We start from the raw sequence: 17517 nt of genomic DNA, 5'->3' as shown, positions 1-17517 counted from the left end.
ACTGCCCTTACCTATAGCCAGGGTCATGACCTTCAGCTTGTCTCTGACGAGCCGCACCACTTGGCTCTTCTGCAGAGGAGTTGATCTGCAGCATATGACTGAGCGACAGCAGCATGTGAGCTCCAGGAACGAGCCCTGTAGCTCCTTCTGCAGAGCGTAGTCCAGCGTACGGCCGTCAATGACCAACACACAGTCAGAGCTATCATCTTCAGACACGCCTTCCTTTGTGACCTGTCTGATCTCATGTTGTAACTCATGAAGTCGAGCCTCACATGTCTCCTGAGGGATAAAACACACACACAGAAAAGTAATTTAGATTCCAGTTATATATAAATTTTAACATAAAAGACTGAGCATATGGGTGTCTCTGCCTTTGTTTTTGTGATATTTTCTAGGTTGGTTTTAATTGGATTAATTGCATGTACAAATTAACGGGAATCCCAAAAACCAGTAGAGATAGAAAAAAATCTTTCTGATCCACCTAGATTGTTTGCATTTGGCAGAAGCTTTTATGCAAAATGACTTGCATTGAATTGAAAATGTCACAACTACATGGAAAATGTTTGCCTGCACATAAGCATCCACCACACAAAATATTTAGAGCATGAGCTCTATTCTCCAAGCCACATTTTGTTTTTCATTGTCTGTTGTAAACAGACTACTGTAGTCAACAGCTGCACTGAATGGCCAGCACTATCAGGCTGATGATACATTGGGCAACTTTTTGAGCAATGTTGCTGGGCAACTTTGGGAAATATTGCCATCAATGGGCAACAAGGTGAGACACAGGGCCCACGACCGATCTAAAATATCCAGATAGAAATTTGTTACCCATTCTCAGTGGGAAAGTGCCCAAGAAACATTGCTCAAAAAAAGTTGCCTGCCAAAATTGCTCAAAAGGTTGCCCCATGTATCAGCAGCCTTAGTCTCGTTTTTCCACCAACTCTACTTACCTTGCTGTCACAATTAGCCATCAATATGTGATCTGTAGGTCTGAGGAGTTTGCAAGCAAAAGCAATATTAATAGCAGTCTCTTGTTTGTCCCCGGTGAGGACCCATACTTTAATCCCAGCTTCCTGCAGAGCCTCAATGCTCTCAGGCACTTCCTCCTGCAGGCGGTCTACTATACCCGTCGCCCCTGGAAGCCAAGACACAAATAGGCTAGGACAACCAAAACACAATAAAATTTCCAGACGATTTCATTTTTGTCTTCAATGTCTTAGTATCTCACCCAATAATGTGAGATTAGTTTCCAGTCTCTCGGCAGATTCAAGCAGAAGCTCTTCTCTGTTTTCAATGCTGGTTTCTGCATACTCGTGTCTCTTCAGCCAGGTTTTGTATTCCTGCTCTTCCAATACCTGTCAATCATATGACAACAATTTGTTTCAAGACTCGACCTCCATGCAGAGGCATTTCAGTGCTGTATGCAAACAGAAGATAATTAATGTTGCAAATAAGGAAAGTGAGAGATAAAGACATACTTTTTTAGCAACACAGAGAGTGCGCAGTCCCTCTCTTGCATACTGGTCCAGGTGTCTCTGCGTCCGTTCCATGATCTCCCTACAGAAACCATCTTCAGCTGCACCCCACATGCACACACACAGCCAAAACAAAAGACATGAGTTTATAGGGTTCAACACTGCTGGGACAACAAGCAACCAAATTTATAACACGAAGGGCTGCACAATTAAACACGTCATTGCCCAAGGCTATGGATTACAAGAAATAATTTTGTAAAAAAAAAAATTTTTTTTTTTTTGCACAGACTGATCGTTTTACTTCATAAGGCCTCAATATATCTTCAGGAGCCAATGTACTAATTTGGTCTTTCCTGTATCTGTTTTCCCTCTATCTGACTGGCAAAGTGACAGCACCCATTGACTTGCATGTTATGAATCACCAGGGACCATCATCTTTAATGTTCTATTTTAGAAAGATGTCACCTACATCTCAGATGGCCTCAGGGTGAGTAAATTAACAGCAAATTTTCATTTTTCCTACCCCTTTTACTGGAATTAAAACAAAATGACGTTAAAAAACATTAAAAGACGTCACCTCACATACCTGCTTCAGCCAGCTCCATAATGACATTATCAGCTCCTTTAGTGTAAACGACCACCTCTCCAGTGAGCGGATGACGCACCACCACAGACATCCTCTTGCGAGCAGAATGAAATGGCAGTACGTGAAGCAGAGGGATGGACAGCGGCCCAGTGCCTGGAACAGCCACAAGGACTTGCTCTGGGGACCGGCCCAGCAGAGTACACCCATAGGCCTTCGCTGCTTGCACCAATGCCGCCTCATCCGGGCTCTCCGCCTCGTACAGCAACTCTTCTGCCTCATCTTCATCATCGCTCTCTGACTCATCAGCAGAGTTATCTTTGGCCTTCTGTATGTCATCCACGTCCTCGCTCCACGCCCCACTGGACAGCGCTGGAGTGACGGGGGTGGTTGGGGTGCCAGAGGGTGCGGTGGGTGACTGTAGGGTCGTGATGGGTGTTTGCAGGGGGTTGTTAGGGAAGTAGGAAGCCGAACGACCCCGGGTGAAGAGTTTCTTGGTTAGGCTGGGAGGAGTGTCTGTGTTTTGACTAGGTGATGAGGGAAAGCGAGGCAGACTCAGCTTCTGAAACATAGCCTTCATCTCCTCTAGAGAGCGCAGGGGTGTGCGAACCACGGGCATCTGAACCTGATATTACAAATGAATATTAATCACAATTCACATCAACACACATAAATGCCCATACAGAATCTGGGTTTATTTAATATTTTGCCTAATTTGATTATGCTTCAGCAATAAGAAAAGATCATTTCTGCCAAGACTGAATTGTTTCAAGATTAATTCAGTTTGAAAGCCAGCCCAAAAACTGACTGGCCCACTGGAAAATAATGCTAAATCCATTGCTAAGGCCAGTCTGTTCCTGCAAGGTGACATCCAATGGAAGTGTGCTATGAATAATGTTCAGTGAAACACATCCATTAAAAACTGGCACATATTAAGATAAATACTGAAATTTGAAGAATCTATATCAGATTGTTCAGCAAACTTAATTTTAGGAACCCTGAAAAAAAAAACATAATAGGAACCCTGCCTGCCTCATCTTCATCATCGCTCTCTGACTCATCAGCAGAGTTATCTTTGGCCTTCTGTATGTCGTCCACGTCCTCGCTCCACGCCCCACTGGACAGCGCTGGAGTGACGGGGGTGGTTGGGGTGCCAGAGGGTGCGGTGGGTGACTGTAGGGTCGTGATGGGTGTTTGCAGGGGGTTGTTAGGGAAGTAGGAAGCCGAACGACCCCGGGTGAAGAGTTTCTTGGTTAGGCTGGGAGGAGTGTCTGTGTTTTGACTAGGTGATGAGGGAAAGCGAGGCAGACTCAGCTTCTGAAACATAGCCTTCATCTCCTCTAGAGAGCGCAGGGGTGTGCGAACCACGGGCATCTGAACCTGATATTACAAATGAATATTAATCACAATTCACATCAACACACATAAATGCCCATACAGAATCTGGGTTTATTTAATATTTTGCCTAATTTGATTATGCTTCAGCAATAAGAAAAGATCATTTCTGCCAAGACTGAATTGTTTCAAGATTAATTCAGTTTGAAAGCCAGCCCAAAAACTGACTGGCCCACTGGAAAATAATGCTAAATCCATTGCTAAGGCCAGTCTGTTCCTGCAAGGTGACATCCAATGGAAGTGTGCTATGAATAATGTTCAGTGAAACACATCCACTAAAAACTGCCACATATTAAGATAAATACTGAAATTTTAAGAATCTATATCAGATTGTTCAGCAAACTTAATTTTAGGAACCCTGAAAAAAAAACATAATAGGAACCCTGCATATTTAATCATTTATTATTTACAGCATATTTATTGTGAATGAAATGCTTAATAGTAAAACATTGGGTTACACTTTATTTAAAGGTGTCCTTTGTATAGTGTAATTATACAATTAAGTACTGAGTAATATTAATTAACAACAACAATACTCACGTACTTACTGTACCCATGCGCTTACTATAGGGTTAGGGTTTGGATTTGGTTTAGTTTAATCTAATTATGCATAATATACTGTTATTACTATAGTAAGTACATGTAACACATAACAAAGACACTGTAAAATAAAGTGATGCCAAAAATTCTGCTTAGCGGATACTGACGCCAAAGTGGTTTTTAAAAAGCCCTGTATATTTTGATTGGTTTCGGCTTCTTGCTTTAAAAAACAACTGAACACATTTTAAAAGTATGATCACATTTACCACCGTTTTGTCAGTTTTCATAGGTGAAATGTAGTCAATTCAATAGAAATAAACGTGATCTGGAATTTCAAAAGAGAGCAAAAGATTTCCCCACACAGATTTTAGGTTCAAGATGGACATGCAGATTTGCAGTGTTGACTATAAAACTGCTTGGTTTGAAAGTGACTTCATTGTGAGTGGTGCTTCACGCATCCCTACACTATTGACAATAGACAATGGATCCTTTTGTCTGAAATTTATCTCTTTTGCCCTCAATTTGCCTCTACCAAAATTTTGCTAAGTGACCACACATTTAGCACTTGCCATACTAATTGTACAGTTCATACTCATTTTTTTTTTCATATAAAATGCTTGTATCAGAACACTTGTTAAAAAAACACAAAATGATGGCAATATGTGACACTTGTGATGCCTCCTGCAAGTGTCACAGCCTGTAGCACCAGAGCTTTAAGGGGGATGTATTGAAAGAAGCTTTCCTGAGAGGGTTTTACCATGCAAACTTGTAGTTAAATTCACAGAAGCCTGTAAAAATACCAATCAAAGCATCACTGTATTATTAAAAATAATAAAGCCCCACTGTATTATTTAAAATATTAATTAGTGAATATGAAAAATGGAAAACACTGAAAAACACTTTACTATAGGGACCAATTCTCACTATTAATTAGTTGCTTATTAGCATGCCTATTATTAACATATTGGCTGTTTATTAATACTTATAAAGCACAAATTCTGCATGACCATATTCTATATCCCTAATCCTACCCAATACCTAAATTTAACAACTACCTTACTAACTATTAATAAGCAGCAAATTAGGAGTTTATTGAGGCTAAATTCATAGTTAATGGTTTGTTAATAGCGAGATTTTGGACTTTAAAATAAGAGTGTGACCAAAAAATGATAGCATGAGTTTGAGACTATCAGTTGAAAGACTTCATACCACATGTCTTGGCTGAGTAGGTGAGGAAACTACTACGGTGTTGCAGACAGTGAGGGCGAGAAAGAAGTCGAGTATGTGAGAGATTTCAGCAGCTTGCTGTCGGAGAGGGGAACACATGGGTGAAGACAGTGTGTTCAGCCTCGCCTGAAGCTGAGGGTCTGGAACGACGGCACACTCCTAGATGACAATTGACAAAATGACACAACGTCATATCCGTGACAATAAAAACTTGGTGTATGTTACTGTAAAAATTAATAGATAACTAATACAGGGAATAAAGTAATAAAGTAATAAAGACATGGAAAAGTACACATGTACAGTAAATATTAAAGATAAGTCTGTTCTTGTCTCACCATGGTGCTGCTGAAGGCTCCGGCTCCGGGTGTGTGTCTGCGGAGTGTGTCGTGGACTGATTGTGTGTCAGACTCTGCAGTGAGGGTATTGAGGGACAGTGAACTCCGGTTGCAGCTGAGCGATTTACAGCTCAGTGACTTCCTGCTAGTGCGTGACCTCAGGGTGAGAGAGTGATCTGCATCGCCACAGCCCTGCTCCTCGTACTGTTCCAGAGAAATCGCTGAAGAGTTTCAAGTAAACATGATCATAAGCAGGGGACTATCAAACATTCAATCATTATCATTAGAACACTATCAATATCTTATATAAATAGCACAAGTTATTAAGAGGGAGTGTTCCAAACACCCAAAATATTATGACGGTACCTCTAATTGAATAAACACCCAGTTATATTTTGTGAAATAGTAAAGCAAATTAGTAATAATATCTAGAAAAAAACTAGTATGAGTAAGCTGGATAATATAAAGACAAAATCAAATAAATTTTATTCACAAAACTGACAATTTTTGATATTTTAAGGATTGGTGTGGAAAAAAAGTCATTTAAAACAGTTTAACGTAAGGCAAAAAATGAAGGGGTATGAATACTTTCGCAAGGCACTGTACACACACACAATTTCCATTTAATTATGGCCGTTAATATAATATAATCCCAACTAATCCCATGATTTATTACCAGTTTTCAGAGAGCGGAATAAAAAAAGTAAACCATAATATGGTAAATTTGGTAAAAATGTTAATAATTACTGTTCTTATAATAAATAAACAAATATCTTAATATTCATCAATTTATGAATATCTTAAGTTAGCATGTTAAGTGTGACAGCTTTAAAAAGCATTCTGTAAAATCTCTTTAGACCATAAATCAACTGTATTTTAACCACTTTTGAGATCAAAAGCCAGTCAGTCAATCAATTTAACATTTCAGTTGAAAGTTTCAACTCTTATCCTTATTGAATGGCATACCCAAAGAATCAGTCGGGTATATTTTGAAGGCTGTTGTGAAGTAAACTGACCATTCTCATGGTGAGGGTACTCTGTTCCTGCAACAGTGCAGCGGCGGAACAGCATGCGGTTCTCTGTGAGGGTTCCCGTCTTGTCAGAGAACAGGTACTGGATCTGTCCAAGATCTTCTGTGATGTTCAACGCTCTGCACTGCACTCCTGTGTCCAGTACTGGGTTATACAGGTCTAAATCATTCTGAATAAAATAAATCTGTCCCAGCTTCACAATCTCTATCGACACATAGAGGGAGATGGGAATCAGCACCTGCAACAGAGGGAAAAGGAGACAGAGAAGGACAGCAATGTCAGATATTCTAGCCTGTATGAACTTTAATGAGCTTCATTACGCCAGTCTTCAGTGTCACATGGTCCTTCAGAAATCATTCTAATATGCTAATTTGCTGCTTAAGAAACATTTCTTGTTATTATCAATGTTGAAAACAGCTTTTGCTGCTTAATAATTTTGTGGAAATCATCATAAAATACCAAGATTTATTTTTTTTTTTTTACAAATTACTACTTTTAATTAGCAAGGGTGCATTAAACTGATCAAAAGTGACAGCAAATACAATCATAATGTTACAAAAGATTTCTATTTCAAATAAATGCTGTTTTTTATTGGTCAAAGAATCCTAAAAAAAAAATTTACATTTAGCGCTTTTTTTATGATTTTCACAAAATTATTCAGCACAACTGTTTCTAACATTGACAATGACCCAACTGATTCCAAGTTTGGGGTCAGTAATGTTTTAAGAAATTAATGTTCATTAATACTTTAATACTTTATTCAGCAAGGGTGCATTAAACTGATCAAAAGTGACAGCAAATACAATCATAATGTTACAAAAGATTTCTATTTCAAATAAATGCTGTTTTTTATTGGTCAAAGAATCCTAAAAAAAAAATGTAGATTTAGAGCTTTTTTTATGATTTTCACAAAATTATTAAGCACAACTGTTTCTAACATTGACAATAATAAAAAAGCGTAAGCAGCAAATTAGAATGATTCCTGAAGGATCATGTGACACTGAGGACTGAAGTAATGCCTGCTGCAAATTCAGCGTTGCCATGACAGAAATAAATAACATTGTAATATAAATTCAAATAAAAAAAAACAGTTTAAAAATGCAAGAACATTTCACAATATTACTGTCTTTTCTGTATATTTAATTAAATAAACAGCCTTGGTGAACAAAAGAGACCTTATTCCAACCTTTTGACCGGTTGTTTACATGTACTGTATGTGTTTGTGTAGATATCAAATGTTTCCGCTCCCTATCACTCACCTGCAGAACAATGATCATAGTCCAGAACATGTAAAAGGCAGCGAGAGCAGGGTGCGTGTCATCAGGGATCATGTAAATGGGATTCTGTCGTCCACTCAACCAAAAACCATGACCTGTAGATCACAACCCCACAAAAACAACATTAACCTAGTACTTAAAAGTTTAAATCCTGTCACAAGTATGTCAATGACCGTAATACTAACCTACAGCAGCAATAAGACACATGAGCAGCAGTAAAATGACACACCAGAGGACGTCCATATTGAGTCTGCGCTCCAGTTTACTACGTTTGTAGCGTGGCCCACTGTTATTCTGCATTGCTTTTGTCTCATGACCTGAACTCACACACACAAACATTTTTATTGCTCAATTGAGCTCTTTATAATGATACAATGATCTTGTCATATCTGAAGTCAATCTCTTGAGTGCAAAGATGTGAAACTGACCTGCATAGACCACAATGCCAATCACAGTCTCTGTGTTCCTCACAGTGCAGCTCCTCAGGAGCAGGTTTTCACTGTGGAGTCCAACCCGCACTTTACCAGGATGCTCCCTGTGTACAAAAACAAAGTCTCAGTTAACTCTTTTGAAGAGATTTTTAACAGAGTTAAGCCATGTAGCGAATCAGCTCATGGGGAAATATGAATAATTAATCATAACTAGTTATAATTAATTATAAATATTTAGATCCGCTGTAGCAGACATCCTGGCGCCCAGTCTATTGGGTGAGGGGTCTGTGACGACTTGTTAATCTAATGAATAACTGATTTGTTAAATCAAATGAAAAATTGTGTTTTTGATTGGTCCAGACGCTACAGCCAAATACAGTTTTTAGCAAAAAATACATTGTAAAGACATGATATAATTCAACCATAATATTTAATCGCCATGAAAATAGCCACAGAAGCTGGAATTGCATTAAACACAAACAAACAAACAAAAACAAAGTCACTATATTTTTCATTCAAAGAAAGAGTCTCCAGCCTTTCGTTTATCATTTACATAAGAAGTTTACTGCTTTACTCACATGAAGCCTCTGAACCGTCTCAAGTCGTTGTTGGGATTTTCACACTCAAGGTGACTGCTGTAGTTTTCTGGAACAAATTCAGATCCCTAAAGGAAGATCACATCACATTTAAACATACTGTTCAAAGAGGGTGTTTTAATAAAGATTTGTAATAAAAAAATCATTTAACAAAGTAAAGAATTTCAGCAATTCATGAGACATTTTTCTTCGTAATGAAGAAAAATGCCTCACAAGAACATTTATTTTAATTCACAAATTCAAAATATAAGTGAAATACCACCACAACTCCAAGTAAATCATAAAAGCAGGTGTGTAGTTAAAAAGAAAAGCAAAGTCCAACAAATATAAATGAATTCCACACACTGCTATAGCTTGCAATTCATACGTTTCAGTCACGTGACCTTCACCCGGCATCGTTCAGAATTAAAAAATTCAGAAACACAGAATCATAGATGATGTAAATTAAAGTCATTGTCTATATAAACAGCATTTTATTTCTTTTAAACGACTTAATAGATTTTCATACAAAAAAACACTGACCCTTTTTAGCAAAACCTATTTCACCTCATAAATATATGGAGGAAAAACAAAGACAACAGTGATGAAGATGATAATGAAATGGCTGGCCACTCGCCTGCTGTTGCAGGTCACGGACCACCTGCCTTTGTTTGAGGTTGGTTTCTCCATCCAGGTTGGCCGTCTCAATGTGACACACTCCGTTAGGATCAGACGAGTGCAGCAGCACCATGTCAGCAGGAATGATCTCATTACAGCTGAGACGGACCAGATCACCGACACACACCTCTGCCCAACGCCGCTCCACATACTGCTTCTGCTTCCTTCAACACAAACACACACACACTCTTTGTTTGGGTTTACTATTAAAATTGGATAAACAACAGGATTCAAATATTGATTTCATTGTCAGTATTTGAAACAATAAATTAGATAATCACATAAGCAAGTCTCTATATAAAAAAAAACAGTTCAAAATTGATACATATTTTTTTCCAAATATTTGGTATCAAAATATGTGTAATAATGACCATGTTTTATGCATGGTTATGTTATATATATATATATATATATATAGAGCAATGGGGTCATGTAAATTCCTGAGCAGGTTTAATCTGTGATAATGACTGTCTGCCTAAACATTATTCTGCTTAATCCTAATGTTGAATTCTTTTTATTATACAAGATGATCATGAAAGGCAAAAACTATTTGTTGGTTGCCTGGAACAACAAATGCAAATATACTATTTAGTGCTCATTAAACAAAAATATTTGACTGCAGACTGATCAATCAGAATACAGTATTCCTGAGAGCTGCGTTTATTATTAGTTAAAACAGCCCCCTTAGTATTGATGACACTCAAAACCAGTCTTGCAGGTGGTATAACTGAATATTTGCAGAACCATTGTGAAACAAAGCATTCAGTATATACCTGCACCATCCCACATGCCAAAAACATACAGGTATATGCATTTCCAATGATGTTTTGTTTCTGTGCATTGATGTGCCATATGAGTAAAGTACAACACACATAAACAGATTCAAGCATTACTGCTTTATGCCTACTGAACTAAACACACCAGCCTCAATGCCATAGTAATCAAGCAAACGCTGTGCTTCATTGTCACCCACGGCAACAGCTCCATAACAGGAAAACTAATATGACCCCCTGCGGCAAGACAATCACAAGGGAGCCTTTTTAAACTCAGCAGCATTAACAGCTTAGCTAGAGCCAAATGTTGGATAATTCAACGTTTTGGTACAATATTTGTCAGGTCATTAGTGCGAGAAGGCAAAATATAAACAGTGTCTTCATACCTGCTATTTACAGACGGTTGACTTTACACTGTTCATAGTAGCAACATGCTACAAATACACCCATAACCCTTTAAAAATGCATTATCAATTCAATGACAGCATTTGAATATTTATAAGCAGTCACACTTTATTTTAAAGTCCAATTCTCACTATTAACAAACCACTAACTACGACTTTTGCCTCAATAAACTCCTAATTTGCTGCTTATTAATAGTTAGTAAGGTAGTTGTTAAGTTTAGGTATTGGGTAGGATTAGGGATGTAGAATATGGTCATGCAGAATATGTGCTTTATACTAATATACAGCCAATATGTTAATAATAAGCATGCTAATAAGCAACTAGTTAGTAGTGAGAATTAGTCCCTACACTAAAGTGTTACCATATAAGCTTTTGTCGATTCTGAGAAATCACACTATGCAGTCTATGAATCAATTATCTGTTAAAATAAGCCATTGTTCTCACATACAAACGTGATACAATGAACAAACCTCTGATCAAGAGATATTTGCTCAATTATAAAAGACAGGTTAAAGTACAAAATGACGTATGCACCTGTAGACAGTGTGTGTTATATGTATATTTTCAATTCTGACATTCAGAAAGTTTCATACGTTTACCTGTCATAAACTTCACATAAGCGGTTATTGACCTTTTGGTCAGACTTCCTCCGACGCTGGTCCTCCCAAAGGTCTTTAACAGCAGTAATGGACATCACAAAGACAATAGGAATGATCGAGATCTCTGGCTGGAACGCGTTTACAATAGGCACAAAGTTCAATGCGCCCAAAAAGGCGAAGTATACATTGGCAAAACGATGAAGTTGCTCGAAAAGATTCTTGGGAATGAAAGACAGGAAGGTGTACTTGGTCGTCTGGACCTTATTCCGGGTGCACGACTGCTGTGATTCCTTTATTTCTTCATGTTCAGTCCAACTTGGCATGACAACCCTTCTATTTTTGGCCAGATCTTTTGCCATGCCACCTCCCTGATCTTGCTCTAACTGCTGAATCATGGCAGCAGGACTCTTCCGCTCAGTCTTTAAGAACGGTCCAGCCAATTTAGGCAGATTCTCTATCCCAAGCATGTCCAACAGGTCTCACCATCACTAGTCAAATTCATGTCTCTGATTCTGTCCCAGCCAAGATCAACACAAGCAAGATCTGACACCTGAGAAGCCTTACGCTCTTCAAAACAGTAGTGCGTGTGGCTCAGAAACCTGTAATAATCTACAACATATAGACCGGGCCGCTCCTTATCTAGGAAACACTCCCAGGCATCATAAACAAAGTAGACGTAGAGCTTTTTATGACTCAGAGGCAGTTTTTAGACAGGGAAAACTGAGGGCTGATAAATATGCGACCTGTTTGCAGTGTGACGTTTATCTCGGACGGAGAACACAAGTCATTTATCATCTAAGGAGCTCTAGACTTTTGAAGCCAAGATTGTTATTATTATTACTATAAAGCTTAATGAGGACTGGATACAACTACAAGCATTCCTTTATCAAGTCTATTTTTTAATTGCATGTTGTAGATATAAGATATTTTTTTAGTGTTTTACAGTGGCTATAGTCAAACACAGATGAAGGGAAAGCAAAGTGTGCTGTGTCTTGTTACAAGAAATGAGCACTGGCTATAGGGGGTGGCTCTTCAACTACATTTGAAGTTTTACATCAAGACACTGGAGTTCATTAAAATATCCCTTCAAGGAAATACTGAAGCATTGTTTTAGAAATAGACCCTTTATCATCTAATGTCTTTACAAGACTGAAGAAAGAACAAAGGAAAATCATTCATTCTAATGGCTAAAGTCCTTGAGAGCCTAGAAGGAAGTTTTGCACAATATGGAAATGACGCAATGCTATTTCTTGGAAATTAACCTATCATCTAGGAGGTGCAGTGTTTGATTAGTGAATCTGTGTGAACAGTCAACACTTTCTAATGATAGTAACAGTGAGTTTCACGTTTATGGTAAAAAAACAAAACAAAACCACAGCGGTGGTGGCCGATTTTAGCTCGTTGAATTGTTGTCTGAGCCTAGTCTGACTGGCTGTTCAGGTTAGCAAACCAATGCACAGAAAAGAAAGCGAAAGTGATGAAAACAAGTGACAAAGTCAAGAGGCCACAGACAGCAGTTAATCTAAACTTAGGGTTTTCTAACATTGGGATCCTTCTGAAGGATATGCAGAGATGCATGTAATACACCAGGCCAGGAACAACACTATGTTCCAAAAAATGTTTTACTCTTTGTTAGCTTTTCTGGTGCTTATGAATAACACCATCTATCCTCCTGCTTTGTCCCTTCTAATCATTACTTGATGGGTCAGGTTTTTGGAAAGACTGGATAGACATAAGTGACATGTATATATGGATGGTCATATGTTATGGGTTTCTGTTGTCAAAAAAAAAAAAAAAGATCTCAGAACAAGCCATTTTTACAGCTCAGCTTCAATAAAAGGTATTTAAAGCTGGTGGGGAAATTTGGGCTAAAAGTTACAGCATGTTTTAGGAGTATAATGAAGTCATTTATCTCTAAAGATGAAGGAAAATTTGTTCCTCGTGGTATGAATGTTTTAATATGCCACTGTCACAAGATGCAGAACAAAGCAGAAGCCATTGCATTTTATCCAAAGCCAACGGCTCAAAGAACAGTGACCGATTAAGAATAGGATAAATGGGCCATTGCCAAGTTTCCTTGAGCTGTAAACTTCATAAATATATATATATATATTTGCATGATGAAGCTCATTTCCAAAAAGTGTTATTAGTAAGTAAGACTAAAATGAAAATAAAACTTAAAAAAAAAAAAAACATTAATTGAAATGAAGCTTAAATAAAATAACATGTAATTGTGGAAAACAAATGTCACCTTGGTAACTAACTGGAATTAAATAAGTTTAAATACTAAAATTATTGAAGGTAAAACAAAAATAACAATTAATTAAGCCTTGACAATGACAAAAATGACAAAACAATATAAAATTACTAAAACTATAATTATAACGAAAACTGAAAATATAAAAATAAAAATAAATGCTAAATCAAAATATGAATAAATGTTTTTATAATGTATAAATAACACTGAATAAAACGTATTCCAAATATCCTCATCACTTCATTTTGAATGGATTGTGGTCAAAGTAACAAAATGAAAAAAATTCACTGATGGCTGAGTGGTCTCACAATGATGAATATTTTGACAAATTTTAAATCACTTTGTAACCATTTGCATGGCAGATCGCATTGCGTTACTTTGATCCATCAGTAAAATAGTCATTTTTAATTTCAAAGTGAAAAAGACAACAGACAGTGGTCTTGCAATCTGAATCATTCTACAGTATGGGCCTCATAGTTATTCATCAGTCTTTGCCTGGTAGAACACAAGCTACCCTCACTAGGTATTTACCTTGAAACAGGTCATCATGCAATATGGGGAAAATACAGGGAAATAACCAAATATAAGTTACTATGTGTATTCCTCAAATCAGAAAAGAAAGGAAGTTACAAAACTCACCCAAAACACCCACACAGTAGCAGAAACAGTGTCACATGATCATGAAAGTCTTATCATTGACCACATCATATTAACAGCGATAAACAAATACTGACCCGCTGTAGACATGTGTTAGTGTGTTGTTTATTTTCTTGTCATAGCGGTAACGTCTGTAGTCCTCCATGGCGTCTTTGAAGGCAATGACTGTGAGCACCACAGCTAGCGGGATCATGGTAATCTCCTTCTGAAATGCTTTCACCACTGGGACCCAATTCAGCAACACCAAGAACAGGAAGTACAGATTTGCTGCTCTATAGTCAGAAACCAAATATGTCAGTAACTCACACAAAAAAACATAAACAACAACACGCTATCAAATAATTTAGACAATACATGATATATATTCAGCTCAATATCTGACCTGTGAAACTGCTGGAAAAGATTCATGGGTATGAAGCTGATGAGGGTGTACTTGGTGGTCCGGATGCTGTTGTCTTGAAAGCCCTTGGAGAAGCTGTGGTACTCCGCTTGGTGTGGATCACATCGTGACACCACCACTCTTCTCTTTCCAGTGAGCCGCTGAACCAGAGGGTCCTGAGCGTCCAGACTACTCTTCGCGGGAAGTGATGAAGGAGGAGAGTACCAGCCCCTCCTCCTGTCTGTGGATATCAGCTGCAGACATCTGTGACGAACCCAGTAGAATCGCTCCATGAGGATGATGAGATCCCAGAGCCTGAGGAGACAAAATGGCGAAGTCCCCGTGTACGCTACAAACAGCCCACCTCCTGAACACATAAGCAATAATTAATATAAATCCGTACAGTATATTACTTGCAACCTGCCATTGCTTCTCTTTTTGAATCCTGTTGAACAGGCTTAACTTGTGACGAAGCAAACCACAGAAGTTGTGCCTGGAGCTAATACCATTTTCAAGTTAACCTCATACTTCCCTATAACAAGGGAAGAGGAAGAAGTGTTTGACTAGATTCAAATAAACCATCTTACATTTCACATAGGCCAAATTACAAGAGGTTTCGCTCTGTGGCAGACATACTGCAAGAATGACATGACCCGAAATGAGGAAGGAGAAAAATGTCCCTCTAAAACAAAAACGACTATACAAAACACTAAGCACATAACAGGTGACCATGGACATATTTTATTTAACTGGTTTTCTAAACAAAATAAGAACAACCAAATAGTAACAAACAAATAAATGTAAAAAAAAAAAAGCATTAGATGAAGACTTTATCTAGCTTAACTAACCAAGAACTAGTATATTCTATCCTCTACCCAGCATTAAATGGTGACTAACCACATCTAAAGCTAACCTATCTGAATAAAACGTCTAAACATCATTCTACGCCAACTCTTCTGCTATTTGCTGCAAAATCAAAATTAGAATTAATATAATCAATTCTTCAACCCTGTAAAGCTTGACATATTAAGTAAAAGTCTGAAAAAATCCCCTTTTCTGTTATTTACATGGCCTACAAGTAAGATGAAATTCAGAATTCTTGTAAAGTAAAACAATGATCTTTATAATAGTATAGCAGAGCACTTACAAAAATGTACATAAATATCAGTTGTCGCTCTGTATGTCCAAATAATATGTCTTCAGTAAAATTATATTTAAATGCTTAGATTTGCGCAGTTTCTGCAGTTTTAATTGGGGGAAACATATAATGCAATGCAATACAATAATGACTGCGAGATGTACAAACAACTGTTTCTCAGTTTGTACAAACAAATGTTTCAGTGAATCACGTGCTACTCATAAGACGGGAAAAGATCGCGATGAAAATATCATGGTGCTTTAAATTTTGGTTTTTAAAAAGAGAAAAGCTCCGTTTTTACACATCCGGAAACACATTCACAGACACATATGAAGCGTGTACAATAGATGTGCATGTGACCTCGAGTGAATGCAGGTCAAAAAGAGTGTAAAATCATAAAATGTTTATGTCAGCTTTATGGCCCAGTATGTGCTTGCACTTCTTAAATGACCCAATAAAGACCGAGGCGTCTGGATGGGAAACAAGGCAGCAGCCAATTCATATTTAAGATAACAAAGCCTTAAACTTACCGTCGAGTCATGGACTTGGCCAAATTTCAGAGTAAGCTCCTGGACAAATCATGCATCAGCTTTTCAGTTAGTATATTTAACCGTTATATGCCTACAGTGACCTACGAACTTTTTCCCTGCATGAGCTCGCCTAGCACGTGACGATCCTGTGTGCTCTGATCATCAGCCACAGGCCTCCACACTAGTGTTGGGTCGTTCTTGAACGATTCGTTCATTTTGAACGAATCTTTAATGTGACTCTGGAAGAACGAGTCGTCTCGGGGAGTGATTCGTTCAGTCGCGCATGCGCAACATCCTATAGGTTCTGTACTGGAATTAGTCAAGTAGTTCACCTGGTTCGAGTCTTCGGGTTTTTCCGAGTCATTCGTTCATCACGTGACAGCCCCATAAGCTTTAACCTATGCAGTCTGAGTCGGAAAGAGACTTAATAATAATAACCAACTCTTTGTTACCTTTGTTACAACATTCAGTGTTATGGAAAAGAACCATAATGACAGAAATTCACACATTTATAAACTGTAAGAAGTAAAAAGCTACAATTTGAGACCAGAAACGCATCAAGTTACTGTAAGAGTAAATAATAATGATAATAATGATAATAATGATAATAATAATAATAACTATGCACCCGTTTGTAAGGAAGCTTGTAAATTAACTAATTTATCCACTGCTGTCACGTCACGTGACAAAAGAACGAACGATTCGAAGACTCGAGAGATGAATGAATCAATTCTCTTTCCGGCTTAGACTGCATTGGTTAAAGCGTGTGGGGCTGTCACGTGATGAACGAACGAACCCAAACCCGAAGACTTGTCAGATAAGAGGTGAGGCGAGCTAATCATGGACTGAAGACCCAGGTAAACAATGAATTAATATTTTATTTTTCTTATAGCAGTTTTGTATTGTTTGTAGTGTGATCAACGTTTGCGTAAGTAGTAGACGTGTTAGGGAAGTAACACGTAACATTTTAATTATATTTTGCTAAAATGAACGAAATGACTCGAAAAAAGATTCGTTCATTTTGCTGAACGAGACTCAAAGGTCAGAGTCGGTAAAATGATCCGAACTTCCCATCACTACTCCACACACATACACCCACAAGTTTCTCTTTGCGCAACACGTATTATCATGCTTTGGCAATCGAAATAAAACAGAATCCTTTCTTTTTTGGGACGTAAAATGTATATAACCGTAATTAACTACCAACATTTCCAAAGAATTATAAGTAC

At 37.8% G+C, this 17517-nt stretch overlaps 1 protein-coding gene across 1 annotated transcript in view; it reads right to left on the bottom strand.

Moving 5' to 3' along the window:
* The window catches only part of atp10d (ATPase phospholipid transporting 10D), a 24422-nt gene extending 6959 nt beyond the window's left edge, over nt 1-17463 (bottom strand). Inside the window, exons 1-18 of the mRNA XM_016457837.1 lie at nt 17378-17463; nt 16289-16462; nt 14624-14935; nt 14319-14513; nt 9510-9714; nt 8876-8961; nt 8295-8401; nt 8052-8183; nt 7849-7961; nt 6575-6827; nt 5559-5779; nt 5206-5382; nt 3094-3441; nt 2065-2338; nt 1482-1579; nt 1232-1358; nt 954-1138; nt 12-279 (exon numbers count right to left, since the gene is read on the bottom strand). Of these exons, the coding sequence (XP_016313323.1) occupies nt 12-279; nt 954-1138; nt 1232-1358; nt 1482-1579; nt 2065-2338; nt 3094-3441; nt 5206-5382; nt 5559-5779; nt 6575-6827; nt 7849-7961; nt 8052-8183; nt 8295-8401; nt 8876-8961; nt 9510-9714; nt 14319-14513; nt 14624-14935; nt 16289-16299 (3112 nt within the window). The 5' untranslated portion in view covers nt 16300-16462; nt 17378-17463. The remainder of the gene's footprint in view (nt 1-11; nt 280-953; nt 1139-1231; nt 1359-1481; nt 1580-2064; nt 2339-3093; nt 3442-5205; nt 5383-5558; nt 5780-6574; nt 6828-7848; nt 7962-8051; nt 8184-8294; nt 8402-8875; nt 8962-9509; nt 9715-14318; nt 14514-14623; nt 14936-16288; nt 16463-17377) is intronic.
* Nucleotides 17464-17517: the final 54 nt, after the last annotated feature.

The sequence above is a fragment of the Sinocyclocheilus anshuiensis genome, unplaced genomic scaffold (assembly GCF_001515605.1).
Source record: "Sinocyclocheilus anshuiensis isolate Anshui unplaced genomic scaffold, SAMN03320099.WGS_v1.1 scaffold63, whole genome shotgun sequence".
Lineage (NCBI taxonomy): Eukaryota > Metazoa > Chordata > Actinopteri > Cypriniformes > Cyprinidae > Sinocyclocheilus > Sinocyclocheilus anshuiensis.
This window is presented reverse-complemented; position numbering and strand designations above follow the sequence as displayed.